At 46.3% G+C, this 16,709-nt stretch overlaps 2 protein-coding genes across 2 annotated transcripts; one reads left to right on the top strand and one right to left on the bottom strand.

The window, feature by feature from the left end:
• Positions 1-3,018: 3,018 nt before the first annotated feature.
• On the bottom strand, positions 3,019-5,879 carry LOC1272322 (UV excision repair protein RAD23 homolog B). Its single transcript, XM_311268.6, has 2 exons — positions 4,719-5,879; positions 3,019-4,539 (listed from the first exon to the last, which is right to left on the bottom strand). Exons 1-2 carry the CDS (start codon positions 5,272-5,274, stop codon positions 3,923-3,925), a joined length of 1,173 nt encoding a protein of 390 aa, XP_311268.6. The 5' UTR covers positions 5,275-5,879; the 3' UTR covers positions 3,019-3,922.
• Positions 5,880-12,220: 6,341 nt separating this feature from the next.
• On the top strand, positions 12,221-15,327 carry LOC1272321 (synaptic vesicle glycoprotein 2B). The gene is made up of 5 exons (XM_311267.5): positions 12,221-12,624; positions 12,691-12,756; positions 12,831-13,155; positions 13,411-14,406; positions 14,489-15,327. The coding sequence occupies exons 1-5, from the start codon at positions 12,606-12,608 to the stop codon at positions 14,697-14,699; spliced, it is 1,617 nt and encodes a 538-aa protein (XP_311267.5). The 5' UTR covers positions 12,221-12,605; the 3' UTR covers positions 14,700-15,327.
• Positions 15,328-16,709: the final 1,382 nt, after the last annotated feature.

Below are 16,709 nucleotides of genomic sequence, written 5' to 3'. Positions count from 1 at the left end.
CTCATAGTGGCTTATTTGGTATGGCAACCGCAGAGCGTTCCCATAGAAAAAAAGTTTCTTTTCGTTAACAGAATGACCTCATACAGTTATCTAATATTTACCGATGTAGTGAGTTATCGTTATTAGTCATTGGCGCTGCCATAAGGTTGCATTTGAAATTCATGTTTTGAGATACTGGCCTGTTTTTTTCTCGCTCACGCTCAACCGAAGCGTTTGAAAAACTGCTCAGGAAGGCTTAAATGTTTATCACATATGTGGTTTATCCATAAATTTTTTGATTTAGGACGACTACCACTGAAGATGTACAGAGGTTTCCAGGGGTTCTCTTAGTTGTCGGACACTTCCTTGACTCTTTCTTATTAGAAGTGAACTCCATATGTTGGAAATTGGACTCCAAGGAACCGTTTTTGGACAGGCCCCTTGGAAATTCCTATTGCTTTCGTACAACAAGGGTGCTATAGAGTCTAATTCCCATTACATTAAGTTCATTTCACCTAAGAAAGATTCAATAAAGTGTCCCACAGCTATGATAACTCCTGGAAACCCCTGTAAGTAAATATTATGAACTGGTTGGCGTAGTAAAGTGTTATTTTCCTGTTCGTTATTTAAACATTATCAACGATTTATGAGATATTATTTGCCATGAATTGATTCGTTGAAGCCTATCAAAATAAGTAGATATGATTCTAGGTCCAAGGATATGTCTTTAATGATTTTCACCGATGGAAAGCAACGGCTAAGGAAAAATTAACAATTGAACAACAACTAAAATTTATTATTATTTAAAAATGCTTCCAAAACAGTGGCAAAATTATGCATATGCCCTTTACGCCTTTCCTTGATTAGAATCTTAAAAAAAAAAGTAAAAGAAACCTCCACAACCTACTCATTCTATCTGCCTATTTTTAGATTTTAATGCGGATTTAAAACTGGAATATGAAATCAGCGCAACCTCCCCGTTTCCGCTGAACTGCGGCCCGTGGGAATATTTTTAACTGCATACCGGCCAGCGACCCAAAGCGAGTTTGACATCACTGTTCTGCTCCAAAACGGCAAGAAAAAAAGAGGGGGATGCTAGGAGGTAACATTCATGAATCTCTGGCCCGCGCTGAATTGTCACCACCGTGTACCGCCGCAAAGCCGCATTTTTCAAGACCACGGCACGCATGAGCGCACTTCGGCTCTTCTTTTGCGGCCGCGCGCCGGAAGAACATGATCGAGCAGTATTTATTTTCGCTTCCTCATTCCACCCATTCATCCCAAATACGACGTGTGTGTGTGTGTGTGTGAGTGGAAGAAAGACACCGGCTGCTGTTTGCGAGAAACGGAAAAATCCGATCCCCAAACACACACCTTTGGTGGACACGCAAAACACGAATGCGCAGCGAATGGTCAATGCGTGGCCGTTGCCGCGCTTTACGCGTTGCGACACGCTCAATTCAGCGCAAGACGTTGATCGTGGCCCTGCTCAGCTATACTTACGCCCCAAAAGCTGATTACTTCCGGCAGACGCGGAACAGCGACAGCTTCCCCGGGGCGCGTTCCGTGTTGACGACCTAAAAAAATACAAGAGATGAAAAAAAAAATTGCATTCGATACGAGTTTTTGCTGAAACTGTCGAAGATCTCTTACCAATCTGGGCAGCACACAGTAGACAGTGTCGCAGCGGCAGTGTCACCGACCGGTCACTGGTCAGCAGTTCAGCGGGAAACATTTAAATACGCGCGACTTCGGCAGACTGCGTCGACGTTCCTCTGCCGTCCTACTTGAAGATGTTCTTCTAGCTGCCTCGGGACTGAAGCCGTCTACGGCGTGTGGTCCGGACAGCATACCAGGTATTGTTGTAGCTAACTAAGTGCATCCGATCCCTGGCTCCACCTCTTACTTATTTGTACAACAAGTCACTTCGTTCGGGGTATTTTCTTGCTGTATGCTTTGCGCAGACAGCAAGCTTTTTGAAATTGTACCTGCCATCGTACCTTGATCGTCAGGATAGGAGATAGCATCTTGCAAGATTATTCCAATGTTGCAGGTGTCCCTCAAGGAAGCGTACTAGCTCCGTTACTGTTTAACATCTTTGTCAACTACGTAGTTTTGGCAATACCGAAATCTTCAACGTTATTATATGCTGACAATTTAAAAATGTACTCTGCGATTAGAAATAGTAGTGACTGTTTAAATAGTGCAGTACTCTGTCTCCCTGTTCCAATTTTGTTGTTTTGCGAATATGTTATCTGCCAACGACAGTACTGTTATATCCTTCTCTCGCAGTAAGCACTCTTTAAAACACAATTACAAACTTATTGTCGTCACACTTCCTCGTTCTGAGTGGATTAAGGTATTCTATTGGACTGTAATGTAAGCCTAGATCAACATTTTGACGCTATTATTACCAGAGCAAACAGCACCATAGGCTTTATACTTAGATCTAGCCGTAGGCTTCATGATCCTTTGTGTCTAAAAGCGTTGTATTGTTGTTTAGTCCGTCCGATCATTGAGTAAGCGTCTGTTGCTTGGACCCCGATTCACATTACTACAATCGATAGGATAGAAACAATTATTGAAACAAATGTACTAGAGTTGCCATTTGTAGGCTGCCTTGGAGACATCGATCTGAGCTTCCATCGTACAGCTCGCGCTGTTGACTGTTAGGGCTTGATACTTTGGTGAATCGTGGGTTATTCGTGTTTAAATTGTTGACTGGACTCATTCATGCTCCTTACTAGTTGTCCTCGTAAAATTTTTACGGAACAGAGTTTAAGACCCTCACAAATTTTAGCCATTGACCACCGCTCTCGTCTGTGCTAACGATCCGTTGCTTAGTATAACTCAACTGTTCAATGATTGCTATATTACTGTCGAACTGTCCTTTAGTTTACCCAAGTGTTCAAACATTTCGCGTGATTTTGGATGCTCTTCCGGATGGTCTAGGCTTAAGCATTGTATGAGGGCTGCGGAAGCCAGATGCAATTAATGGAGTAAATAAATAAATAAGCGACAAAAGCGTACGAAAACGAGTTGCTTCTTGGACGAACCAGAATTCAGAGCTTTTATTTTAAACATAAACTCCCGGGGAAATTGGGGCAAAATGCGTAAGTAGTGCAATTTCTTGGTTTGTTTTTTTGTTGTTGTTGCCGTTATAAGGAGAGAGAGAGAGAGAAATTTGGTTTTTTAGATTGTGTATTTTGTTGTTGTTGGGAATATTTGTGGTACAAACCAACGAGAAGGGGGAAAAAAAAAACAAAAAGAAAGAACCGTAATGTTTGGTGCCCATCCGTTTCGCGCTAACATCGTTTAATCGCTTCGTTTTTCCATGGGTCCAGATGGTCTTAGATAAACCTCTAATCGGCCCCGTTTTGCCCATCGTTGTGTTTTTTCTTCTCCCGCGCTCTCTCCCTTTCTTCGCAAAAGCTGTGTTTTTCTTAGCTGCTGAGAAAAGGAGGGAGAGGAGGGGACGATTTTCCCAATCGCAAGACGTCTGTCGTCTCAGTCATTAAACAGAGGGGGCGCTGCGCTAGTTTTTGTTTTTTGTTTCCATTTGAATCTGTTTTCCTGCCTGCCCGGATGGGGTTACAAATAAATGAATTAAAAATGTAAGTGATGATACACAAAGGGTTGCAAAAATTTGAAACATCGTCAACACACACACACGCGCCCCCCGCATACATGGGCACAAAAACACACACACATACGCCCACACACATATCCGGGTACGCCCTTCTTGGTGAATAATTACAAAATCCAAAATATATTTTTCCGTGCATCACGTGGAATTTAAAAAAAAACCGTTGAACGATGGCCCCACCCCGTCTCCCGTCATTCTCTTCTCTCGCGTAAACGGGAGCTGTTCGTTCGTGTGCGTGTGTGTGTGTGTGTGTCCATGCTGCCGGGCTGCCCGTCTATCTCAAGCCGCCCGTCCGCCCTACTCCTCCTCGTCGAGCGTTTGCGTCACCAGAAACATGGCCGCATCGTACTCGTCCCGCTCGCACGCAATGTACGCCTGGATGACGAGGTGCTCCGGGTAGCCGAGCGCCTTCAGCCGCTCGATCGCGTCCATGTCCGACGGCGTCAGGCTGTTGACCATCGCCGCCGCAATGCTCTCCAGCTCGCGCGACATCGGCTGGCCGGCCGGCTGGCCGCCCGCATTGCTGCCCTCGTTGATCAGCGCCAGAAACTCGTCCTGATACTCGGCTATGATGTTCAGCAGGTCCGGGTTGCTCGCCTGCATCCGGCGCATCAGGTACGGCAGCATCGACGGATCGTCCCGCAGGATGCGGCGCATGTCCTCGAACACGGGATTGTCGCGCAGGAAGGCGAGCGGGTTGGCGTCGCCCGACTGGGCCACCGCCGCACCATCGATACCGGCACCCTGTCCCTGCTGCTGCTGCTGCTGCTGCTGCAGCTGGGCGGCGGCTGTCAGCGCGAACGACATGTCGCTGCCGCCGCCCATCTCCGACAGCAGGTACTCGACGGCCCGGTCCGGAATGTTGGCGCAAATTTCCAGCGCAAGCCGGGCGCTCTGTTCCGGGTAGCCCATCTCTGGCGAGAACAAAAGGTGAACAAAGAGAAAAGATGACATCAGCAAGCACACACAAAGACGGATGACGGATGGAAGGTCAGAAAACCCGGTCTAGGCCAATGCGAGATATTTCCCTCCGAGGAGACAAAGGAACCCCCTCTCCCCCTCCCCACACCTCCTGCCCTGTGTTTTGTTTTACCTGTTAGCCTCTGAATGTTGATACGCATCTCCTCCGGCACGGCATCGGTTGATGGGTTGGTCGGGTTGCTGCTGTCCGCCGCCGGGCTGGCGGCGGCCGCTGTCTTTTGATCGCTGGCGGTTGATGGGGCACCGGCTGCTGCTGCTGGTGCTGGTGATGGGGTGGCGGTGCTGCTGGCTGTGGCGGTGACGGCGGAGCCTGTGGACGGTTTGGACGCGCTGGTGGCCGGTTCGCCCGTGCCCTCGCCCCTGCCAGCGGCTGTGTCTTTGTCGGCCGGCTTGCCATCGCCCGACTCCTTCTGCTCCGGCGCCGGTTCGTCCGCCGGGGGCTTTTTGCTCATCACCACGATGAACTTCTTGTCGTCCAGCTTGTACTGGCTGAGCAGATGGTCGTCCTCCATGATCTTGCCGAGATAGATCAGCCGCTGCCGGTCGACCGGGTATGCCAGCCCGCTCTCCGCGTGCAGCTTCTCCTTCAGTGTCCGCACTGTGTCCTGCTCCACGTCCACCTCGACGAAGAACGTCTGCTGCTTCAGTGTTTTCAGTGTGATCTTCATGTTGGGCGCGTGGCTGTTCCCGGACTTTTCTTGTTTGCTAACGCGCTGCTGTTTTGGCCGTGGCCTTTACACGCCTTCCCAGAAGCCCCCTGGTGTTTCACCACAGAACCACACACACACGCGGGCGCACGCACGCAATCAGACACAACGGCACGATGCGTGCACACACACACACACATACACAAAGAACGGGCTCGACGGGCTGTTGCCACGAATGTAAAGGAAAGTTCTGCTTGTCGCCGTCGCCGTCCAGCTGGCTCCCGTTCTGGCTCGTTCTGGCAAGGGTTTTCGGAAGTAAAATGCCCTCTGCCGCCTGCGCTCGCTCGTCTTTTACCTCACACACGCACGTACCCACGTACGGGTTTGCTCCTTTTTTTTTGCTTCGCTTTCGGGATGACTCTGCACGAACACCGTGTGCACTGTGCACTGCGAAAACGCGTTCTCGCACTATTTGCCCTTTACTGCGAGGAGGAAGAAGAAGCACAAGAGGTAGAAAATGATTTTCAGAAATTCCCTCTGACAGTTCGCCCGTCCATGTACAGGCGTGCCCCGAGTTACGACCGCCCCTCGAGTTACGACGATTCGCAGATACGACGAATTTGATTTTGACGGTTAAAAGTTGTCATTGACAAGAAATTGATGTATTTTTTTGAATTTCTGGGCTGATAACCGTTATACAGGCGGTCCCCGAGATACACGGTTAATGGGGACCAAAAACGGCCGCAAAATACCGCGTATCTCGAATTTCCGCGTAAGTCGAATCTCGTGATTTTCAGCTAAAATTTCACTAATTTTCGTGTAATTTTGCAAGTAGGGGGCGGTTTTAGTCACTTTATGAGTTATTTGATATGATTCTGACTGAATATAACAGTTTTAAACTTTTTTGAAATAGTTTTTAACATTCGATCGAAATGGAAATTATTTGGCAATATACAATTTATGTGTCAAATCAGTACAATTTGCTCAAAGAACTGTCAAATTTAGAAAACCGCGTATCTCCGAATCCGCGTATAAGAGGTACCGTGTATCTCGGGGACCGCCTGTACACACATTTCCAAAGATTCCAAAACAACCCGATCTTGAATATCTATATTGTGTACGGCTTTTGGAATATAATTATTACATTATCGAACATTATTGTAAATAATATCCACGATATCATAAATTCAAACTCTTCAACTTCGGTTATAAACTTTATATTCATAGATATTCGACATACGACTTTTTCGACTTACGCCTTGCTTTGGGCCATTTTTTCGGTCCCAAATACAGTCGTATCTCGGGGGACACCTGTATTGTGTGCTTTTTTTTGTAGGTTCAATCTTTCTTTCCTTTTCCTGTTTCTTTCCTTTTTTTCTGCGTCGCTCGCTGTCAACTGTCAATTTGCAGTATTCGGGCGCGACGCCACTCGAACAGCCGTTCGAGCAGTGCGTTCAAATTCGAACCTACAAAAAGCCGTTACGGACAGTAGAGGGCAGTTGGCGCGACAGGAAATGCGTGTTTTTTAAATGCTTTAAACCGGAAAATAGACGAAAGCTGTTTGTTAATGAGTTTGTATGACATGCATTATATAGAGGCCCTATTTTTCATTGATTTTATGTCTCATAATTATAAAGGAAAGATACGGAAATATTTCAATGTTAACGGAAAGGAACTGTACCCGTTTGTTTTCTATAAGAAAGCGAACGAATAATTTTGTTTGGAAATGTAGAAGATAATGATTGGAACGGTTGAAACAATCAGAACGGACATTACAGGGTTTATTGGTTGGTTCCCATAATTGTTTGGGCCTGTCTCACGATTTATTCATGCATAATGCATTGGTATCGTTCGATTAGATATCATTACAATTAGACCAACCAATTCTGGTAAGCAATTAATAAATCGTGGGAACATACCAAATAATATGGGGAGCAACCAAAAAATGAGGGGAACCAACCAATAAATCGTGGCAAACCCTGTATGGTTAGCTCGGAATCGGAACCATCGGAATTAGGTTCGACATTTCAAACCTACAAGATTCGGTCGGAACGTTTGGAACGAATCGTACGATTTGAACAGTCGGAACTAGAGCTGGGCAAATATCATGAAAAATTGGAACGTACTCCGTACGGTTCCAACACATTTCGGACCCAGTTCTAAACGGTAGGTTAAATCTGACCAGCCGGAATCGCCTGGAATTGTCCGGAATCGTTGGAATCGTCGGAATTGCCTGGAAACGTAATCGGCTAATATTGGTGCATGTGAGAAGACACATTTGATATATCTTTCACTTTATGCATCATTGCGTTGCGCCTCTGGCAAGTATACCCTCTTAGTACACCGGCAATATAAGTGTGCCGGCAAAGGCCAGCATGGCTGCGTGGATCGTTAAGCAAAAATAAGATTTGCTTTGATCTAAAGGCTAAAGGCGATTTGATCTAGAGCTACGCACTGCCATTATTAAGAACATAGTTGTAGTTCTGAAGCCGTACGACTTTAACAACATGCCCGTTCGATTACTGAATGGACAAAGCAAACATATCTGCAAAGGCTACAGCAATAAGTCACAGTTAGGTAAATCACAATTAGATAAATCGAACATATGTCGGAGTCGTTCGGAGTCGCCCAGAGTCATTCAGAGACGCCCGGAGTCGTCCGGAGTAGTGATGGGAAAAATGTAGTTTTTTGTCGGAATCGATTCCGGCTAGCTCCGCAGTTTTCTGGAATCGATTCCGGATAGTAGGTCCGGTATCAATTTCCGGAATCGATTCCGGAATCGCCTCCGGAATCGGAATCGACTCCGGAATCGGAATCGGCTCCAGAATTGATTCCGGAATCGGCTCCAGAATTGATTCCGGAATCGGCTCCGGAATCGGAATCGGCTCCGGAATCGGAATCGGCTCCGGAATCGGAATCGGCTTCGGAATCGGAATCGGCTCCGGAATCAGAATCGCTTCCGGAATCGGAATCGCCTCCGGAATCGGCTCCAGAATTGATTCCGGAATCGGCTCCGGAATCGGATTTGGTTCCGGAATCGACTCCGGAATCGGTTCCGGAATCGAAGTCGGCTCTCGAGTCGAAAATGGCTCATAAATTAGAATCGGTTACCAAACGGAGTCAGTTTCGGCATCGCCATAAAAATAGGCGTTTGGGTCCAATCATACTACGTATTGATAACCGCAAAAATCCAAATTTACTTGTAAAAGATCCATTCTCATGGAGATTCCCGAACTGATTTCGCTCCGGAGTCCGCTCGGCTCCGAAGCCAACTCCGGAATCGCCTCTGGAATCGGCTCCGGAATCAGCTCCGGAATCGGATCCGGAATCGGCTCCCGAATCGGCTCCGGAATCGGCTCCGGAATCGATTCCGAAATTGACTCCGGAATCGGCTCCGGAATCGACTCCGGAATCGGAATCGGCTCCGGAATTGATTCCGAACACGGAATCGGAATCGGGTAGGTCCGATTCCGAGCTCCCACCACTAGTCCGGAGTCGCCCGTAGTCGTCCGGAGTCATTCGGAGTCGGAGTCGTCCGGAGTCGTTAGGAGTTGGTCGGAGTCGGTCGGAATCGGATCGGAGTCGTGGGTGCGCTCCAGAGAGCACATCACTAGTAGGTACTACTACTTCTTGACTTCAATGGTTCTTTTTGTATAACTGTACTGTGCCTTAGTTCGTATAATTTTAGAATATGATGCTTTTCTTTTTCTTGTCCATAAAACGAACAACGAAAACAACGGAAAAAATGTTTAAAATAATGATAAGTTTTGCATTTCAGAATCTTGAGAACTGGAGTTTACTGCCGAATGCCCTACCGAACACCTCAAAACACTTGAACACCGTCAAAAGGACAAACACCCTTTTGTTACCGGTATACAAAGAGGTTCCACCAATGCTTCAAACATTTTGTGGAGGGCATATTTGACAGAAGTGTGACTACGATTCCGGACGATTCCAGTCAACTTCATACGATTCCGAATGGTTCTGAACGATTCCATGTCTCTGGAGATGGAATCGGAATCAACCTAGCCAGAACAGAAACGGAACCGTGGGTGCGATCCGGAGAACCCATCTATAGTCGGAACGAACGAAACGAGTTGAGATATTAGAATCGTCTCTAGAATCACTTTTAAAACGGGTGGAACTTAGTAGTAAATATGAGGTTTTCGATGGTTTTTTCAATATTATTGGCACATGCCGCTCGTTGGATTCCGGTTCGGCGAGTGTATTAGCGAGTATTTGAGGTGAATGATTCGCCCTGAATTGGAAAAGGTCCAGCGTGTAAGCAATGAAGTGGATATACTTGAACCCCGTCACTGCATAAAGTGGACATTAGCAAATACCCGGTAACTGGCATTGTCAGAACGATCGAAAAAGGAAAGAAGGAATCGAATGCTCGGATCAATGAGAACGATCGGAATTGTTTGATGTATCAGGTTGGTGTGATCAATTGAAATTGCCCGAACGCTGGCGCAGTTCACTTGAAACATTCTATTATGTAACCCTCAACTAAGCCAAATAAAAGTACAAGTAATTAAGCTTACCCTCCCACCAGGTACTCATTGGTTCATATCAGACGAACGTACTAAATCATACCTCGCCTCATGCGTCTCATTAGCAATCACACAACTCAAACTAAGTATAAAGGTTCAATGAGAACCTGATTTTCTCAGCGTTCTTTTCGATTCGATATAGAACGTCAGTCGTACTTCTTCCCTTTCTTTCTAGTATGGATTCACATACGTATACTACCTATGTGATTGACCTTCCAGGCCTGGGTTGACTACAGCCATATATTTATTGTCACTCCGATTAGCTACACATTTCATTCAATCTATTGATTGACGCTAATGTTCGAGATTTGATTTATAGAAACGATAGCCAACACTCTTTGGAATGTATGATCAACGCTTTCAAAAATATTCAAATTGAAAGTGGCCTAGCAGGTTTTGCAGAGGACTCAAGGAAAAATTACGCAGAGGTCAATTTACTACAAATATTCGTGAACACTAGGGGAATGTTGCGAATATATTTACTTTCGGTCAGTTGAGGTATACATTTCATTGAATCGATTGATTGATGCTGGCATTGAAAAAATGATTACCTGAAATAAAAGTCTGTTGTATGTTGAATGTATGACCAACGCTTTCCAAATCCAAACAAAAAATAAGCGCAACAGGTTTCACACACGACGCAAGTCAATTAAAGGTCAATAAAAGGGCGGCGACTGCAAATATTATGATGCGCTATTGCACGGGTCGCCAAACTACGGCCCGCGGGCCGCATGCGGCCCTCGAGAGCCTATTATGCGGCCTGTGGCAGCTTAGTAAAGATCTAAATAAATAGCTAATTTTTGTGACTATTTTTGAAGAAAATGAAATTGTTGCTTTTCAGAGACGTAGACAATGCTTCATTAATAGAAAGCTATATAAGTTTTGTATATTATGGTCGTGTTTTCTTATAAAGACGAAATTTAAACGTTCACAATAACTACAGGCAACGAAAAAATGGCCCTTAACTCAATGATATGTGAAGTAATGCGGCCCGCGAACTGAAAAGTTTGGAGACCTCTGCGCTATTGCAACCTATTTTAATGAAAAATGGTATAAGAAGACAATACGACGACTGTATGAACCATATCACTATTTTACGTACCCCTATTTTGCATAGTTAGAAAAATATGGAATGTTTTTCGTAAATTTGTTATGTTTAATGGTGAGAATTGTTGTGTTTGGGAAGATAAAGCTAAATAAATTAATTTGATTTATGGTAAATCATTAATCTACGAGAATGAGATGGAAATTTTAAAACAGAAGCGAATATTTAACAAAATTTGATTCTAGTTTTTACAAGTAACAAGATTAAATAAGTCACAAGAACACACTGTTGTTTTTACGGGTACAGGCAGTCCCCGAGATACACGGTACCTCTTATACGCGGATTCGGAGATACGCGGTTTTCTAAATTTGACAATTCTTTGAACAAATTGTACTGATTTGACACATCAATTGTAAATTGCCAAATAATTTCCGTTTTGATCGAATGTTAAAAACTATTTCAAAAGGTTTAAAACTGTTATATTCAGTCAGAATCATATCAGATAATTCATATAGTGACTAAAACCGCCCCCTACTTGCAACATTACACGAGAATTAGTGATATTTTAGCTGAAAATCGCGAGATTCGACTTACGCGGAAATTCGAGAAACGCGGTATTTTGCGGTCGTTTTCGGTCCCCATTAACCGTGTATCTCGGAGACCTCCTGTACAACGGTTGTCAAGGAGCTTTTTCTTAAGAAATCAGTTATCAATTTGCCGGACATGGCATTACTTGTTCGTAAAGCTTATTGATAGTTACTACATGTATGTTTGTGTCGATAATTGTTTAGTCTTTAAGGCTTTTGTACTATCTGAAAATATCTTCAGTAATTTTTGAATCATGAGAGAAGTAATGAAGAAGCGCCACATAGACAGATATTCAACTGTCGCTACGGAGGGACGGACAGATTCTAGACTTGAACCCACGATGGGCTTGTAGTTAAGTCGTGCGTTTTCATGACTGTACCACGGGACCCCTTGGAATTGTGCGCCTGGTTAACATCTTCTCACAAAATACATATCTTTGTCGTCAAGCGTGTACAAAGTGTTAACTTGATACAATCAGCAGAAGCTGTAAAGATGGTAGTACATTTTTCAGAATTTGTTTGGAGCACCACCATCACTCAATACATGACACCAAGGCGCCCCTCAGTCTGCACGTGTTCTTTATTGGCTTCGTTTGCTAGCGAGAATCTCCCGACACTATGCCTAGGCTCTTGTATATACAGTGGTCTACTAGCAACGGCATTGTGGAGCTTGTACCATTCTCGGTATCCCATATCGCCATACGCACACAGCTACACCACACACAATCTATGCGATCATGATAGGAGGATGAACCATGAGTCTGCCTGCCCGACAGGGAATAGTTGGGATTAGACCATCGTGGTCGTAGCTGGAAGTCTGTTCCCTTCGTACTTCGTGCAAAAGGTATATCCGTAACACCGTAGTTGTTGTTAAGTCAACTGGGCAGACAATCTTGTAGTTGGTATCTTACTCAGCTGGTGTGGCGTTCGCTCACCGGTGTAATCTACGACGCTTTATCCATGCACAGCTGATGGAGAAGGAACTAGGTGAAGATTTACAACAACTGTTCGCTTTTTTATTGAACCCGAGCACGGGCGACGGCGTGGACATCTCGGATATAAAGAGGTGACTTCAACAAAATCAAGTCAGTGTTATTTGGCTCGCAAAAAAGTCGACATACATTCATTGGACAATAGCGTCATCTATCACATTCTAGAGGCGATATAATGGACACTAAACCGACAGGTACGCAAGGCTAGACATGTTAGAGTGTGCGATATGTTTACAATTGTGAATATCTTTATTGTTTAGAATCGAAGACACTGCCCTCTGCCCAGGCACGTCCCGTAAAGCTGGAGGAGGCATTCCTAATGACTAGTAAGACTTCAACGAGCGTTGAGAGATACCCTAGCATCGCACTGAGCCAATCTAATGTTGAACCTTTTCTTCAGAGTTTGGGCTGTACAATCTGTGTCTGATCGCCATTTCCGGGATCATCTTGGCTGCCGTGCTGCTCGAAACGCTTGGCATCAGTTACGTGCTGCCAGTGGCCGAGTGCGACCTGCTGCTGACCACCAGGGAGAAGGGCGTGCTGAGTGCCATCTCGTTCGCGGGCATCATTTGCAGCTCGCATCTTTGGGGCTTTCTGGCGGATACACGTGGTCGGCGGGCAATCATTTTGCCAACGCTGTTTCTTGCCTTTGCCTCATCGGCTCTCTCTAGCCTTACCACCAACTTCTGGTTGATCACCGTGATGCGGTTCTTGACGGGATTTTTGTAAGTAGCATGACTGTAGACGACCTTATCTGCCTGCAGCAAGCTGCGCACGTGCTGGGCGGGCTCTCCAAATGCTACCCTACCCTAGCCCCATTAAGATTTGTTGTTTTCAAATGAGTGCCATACATGCATGCAGATAAGTGCGCATTTTTAGCAGTAAGCATACACTACTGTTTGTGTATAGCTTTTACGGATAGCCCTATTTACCCTATTTGCAGCCCTATTTACACCGGTTACACTTTGTCTCGCACACAGCATTTCCGGCCCATCCGCCACTATCTACGCGTACCTGGGCGAATTTCATGGCAAGCGCAACTGCTCCCGTGCGATAATGGGGGCGTCGTTTGTGTTCGGTCTCGGCTCGATCCTGCTGCCGCTGATCGCCTGGTCCATCATTAACCAGGAGTGGGAGCTTGCCATCCCGCTGCTCGGCATCGTCTACCGGCCCTGGCGATTGTTTCTGGTCGTTTGCGCACTGCCCAGCTTTGTGGCCGCCCTGGTACTGCTCGGACTGCCCGAGAGTCCGAAGTATCTGCTGTCCCGCGGACGGGAGCAGGAAACGATAGCCGTACTACGCAGCATGTACCGGTGGAACGCCGGTAGGAAGGTTCCGCCGCTCGCGCTGACCGGCGTACTCCAGGAAACGGAAGCGCAGCAGACCAAGGTGAGGCGTGAGGAGGCGGCCAGCGGTAAGAGCATGATGGGCCTGCTGAAACGGATGTGGCACCAGACGGCACCACTGTTCATGGGCTCGTACCTGAAGCGGACGGCGATCCTCTGTGTGCTCCAGTTCGGCATCTATCTCACCTCGAGCGGGATGTACATGTTCTTCCCGGACATACTGAACCGGATAGCCGAGCAGCAGGGCAAGGGTGTCGAGCGGACGACCGTGTGCAATGCGGTGTACGCCACCAGGTTCGACATCCAGGAGCTGGCGGGCCTGGGCGGCAATGGGACGGCACGGTCCGACCTGTGCCACCAGAAGCTGGACATTTCCGCCTACGAGCATTCGTTCGTGCTGGAAGCGATCTATGCGCTCGGGTTTGCCGTCATCGGGCTCATCATCAATGCGGTTGGCCGGCTGCCGATTCTGGTGTTTATTTTCGCGCTCTGCGGCACCTGCGGCGTGCTGATCGTGTTCATCGATCTGCCCCTGCTGGCCATCTGGTTCTATCTCATCCTGCTCACGTGCGGCTTCTGCATCAGTGTGGTGAACGCTTGCACCATTGACCTGTACCCAACGAATTTACGGTAAGCTAGCTAGTTCGGGGCAGTTGGTTGGCTCGAGGAATACGGGTTGATGATACGTTTTTGCTTTCTCTTTGCAACACAGAGCGATGGCAGTTTGCATCTCGCTGATGTTCGGACGGCTCGGTAGCATCGTTGGCTCGAATCTGGTCGGCTTTCTGCTCGACACGCACTGTGAGCTTACGTTCTGGATCTCCGGTCTGCTGCTGGTCGGGTGCGGAGTGCTATCCTTCTTCATACCCAACATTTACAAACGGAACGTGTCGGAAGATCGGCTCAGTGTATCGTCACGGTGAGAGAAGCACAGTTTGGGACATTCTCACGGTTAGGACATGTGCTTTTTTGCATATACAACTATACGACTATTGCAAAGAACCTAAACTCAGGAATCTGAAAAGGGTGCCAACTTGATCAGATAGCCATATAGTTAACGTTGGCTCATGAATCTTGATATCCAACACTCTCCGAATAGTTTTTGAAAACCAAGTTGGACATCATGTGAATGATTCATTCACTTTTTTTTAAATCCATAACTCTTCCAAGATTCAGATTCATGATTTCATTCGTAATTTTAATGATGCTCGCTTGAAAATGCACAAAACTGTCTTGAAAAGATTCATAAAGTTTCGCGCAATCTATGCCGCTTACAGTTAGTGTGAGTGGTTTTTTAGCTTGTGTATAATATAGAGACTGATACCTTAAACTCATCGTAATGGAAAACAAAGCGTTTATTTCTAAGCTTGTTCGTAGCAACTCACGTCTGTAGCGATATTAAATCACAGCAATATGTTGGCTGGTTGTCCTTACCCTATACCGATCCCTAATAGTTGTCCAAAAATGTTGAAAAGGTGTGCAAAATCTTACATTCATAATTTTGGCACTGTTTTGCTTCAAGTAACATTTTCCAACTCACAAAACATCCGCGTTTTACAAAAAAAAATAAATAGAAATCTTTGTAAAACGTTAATAATACCCGTGATTCATTCATGGTCGTTAAAACTTCTGAGATCACACTGCGTCACGTGTCACTAGCCCGTCGGAGGGTTGGGTAGGGTAAATGGCAGGGCAAATGTCAACCAAAGCCAACCTTCCCTCCTTCCCTTTGCAATTGACGGGGAAGGTCCGGTGTGTCACATTCATTTGAATAAAAAATCAATTAATCCAAACGCGAAACCACGGACCCCGCGGCCCGGGGTGAATCTAGACGAGTGGCCTCATTTACGGCACATCAAACACTGACCAACGGTAGGCAGGCAGGCAGGGGCAGGCAAAGGGGGCAATGACGGGGACTCGGGATCTGTGCCGGCGTCGCTAAACAGTGACCGGCCCTTGCCGCCTCTCGAGCCAGTCCCGATGCGTCCCAAGGGCTCTCCATCATCGGTTAACACCGCGGGTCTTCCCATTCTCTGTCAGCACCCTTCACTAGGTACACAAAACAGATCCGTTCCCCTTTCATATTCGGCGTGTGTCTTTCGCCGTGTCGCTGGCGCCGTCTCAATTGCTAGTAAAAGGTTGTTTTCATTTTTTCCCCTTCGTTTCTAGGACTTCACTTTTTTTTGTTCGCCTTTCTCTCGGTTCTGCTTTCCCTCGCACGTCGTGATATGGCAGCGTTTGATTTGACACTTTTCCCATCAACTCATCTGTGTTGCCGGGTTGCCTTCGGGTTCGTCCTTCGGGTTTGTCGGGTAGCTGGGCCCCCCTCGCTGACTATATTTTATTTATGTCTCATTCAATTATCCGTCATCTATATTCATAACTCACCAGCCGAGGTGTGTCGATTGCAAAAATGGGACAGTGTCAACGGAGTGCCACTCTGCTTCCGCTGGTTTTGGTTTTGTTGGAATATGTTTTAAACCTTTTCGTTAATGCTACCAACTGCTGGAAGAATTGATGGAGAACCCAGCAAGGAGCACACCGTGGAAGATAATAATTGCTTGCCGGATTGGTTGCGGTCTACTCTACCCGGTGTAACGTCTTCTGGTGCTACTGCTCGTGGAAATCTCGCTGTGGGCGCCAGAGCAAGTCATCTATTACCCACGCAATTCCGCAATTCAGGACGCGAGATAATCAAGATGGGACCAAAGCAATGCCACAAACAATGCAATACCTTCGTTAGGTTTCTTTGTTACGAATAGTAGAAAAAAAGTCAATCACTCCCTTTCGCCCGAATAATATTCTCCTTTTTATGCGATGTTTGGGCGGCGAGGGCGGTGAAGTACTCGCATCATCTAAAAAACAGAACTCCAAAAAAGAAACCCCACACAGAAACATAAATAATGATGATAAAGTCAGGCGCGCTAAGAATC

This window comes from Anopheles gambiae, chromosome X (genome assembly GCF_943734735.2).
Source record: "Anopheles gambiae chromosome X, idAnoGambNW_F1_1, whole genome shotgun sequence".
Taxonomy (NCBI): domain Eukaryota; kingdom Metazoa; phylum Arthropoda; class Insecta; order Diptera; family Culicidae; genus Anopheles; species Anopheles gambiae.
The sequence above is the reverse complement of the archived record's forward strand: the minus strand, read 5'-3'. Positions and strand labels throughout refer to the sequence as shown.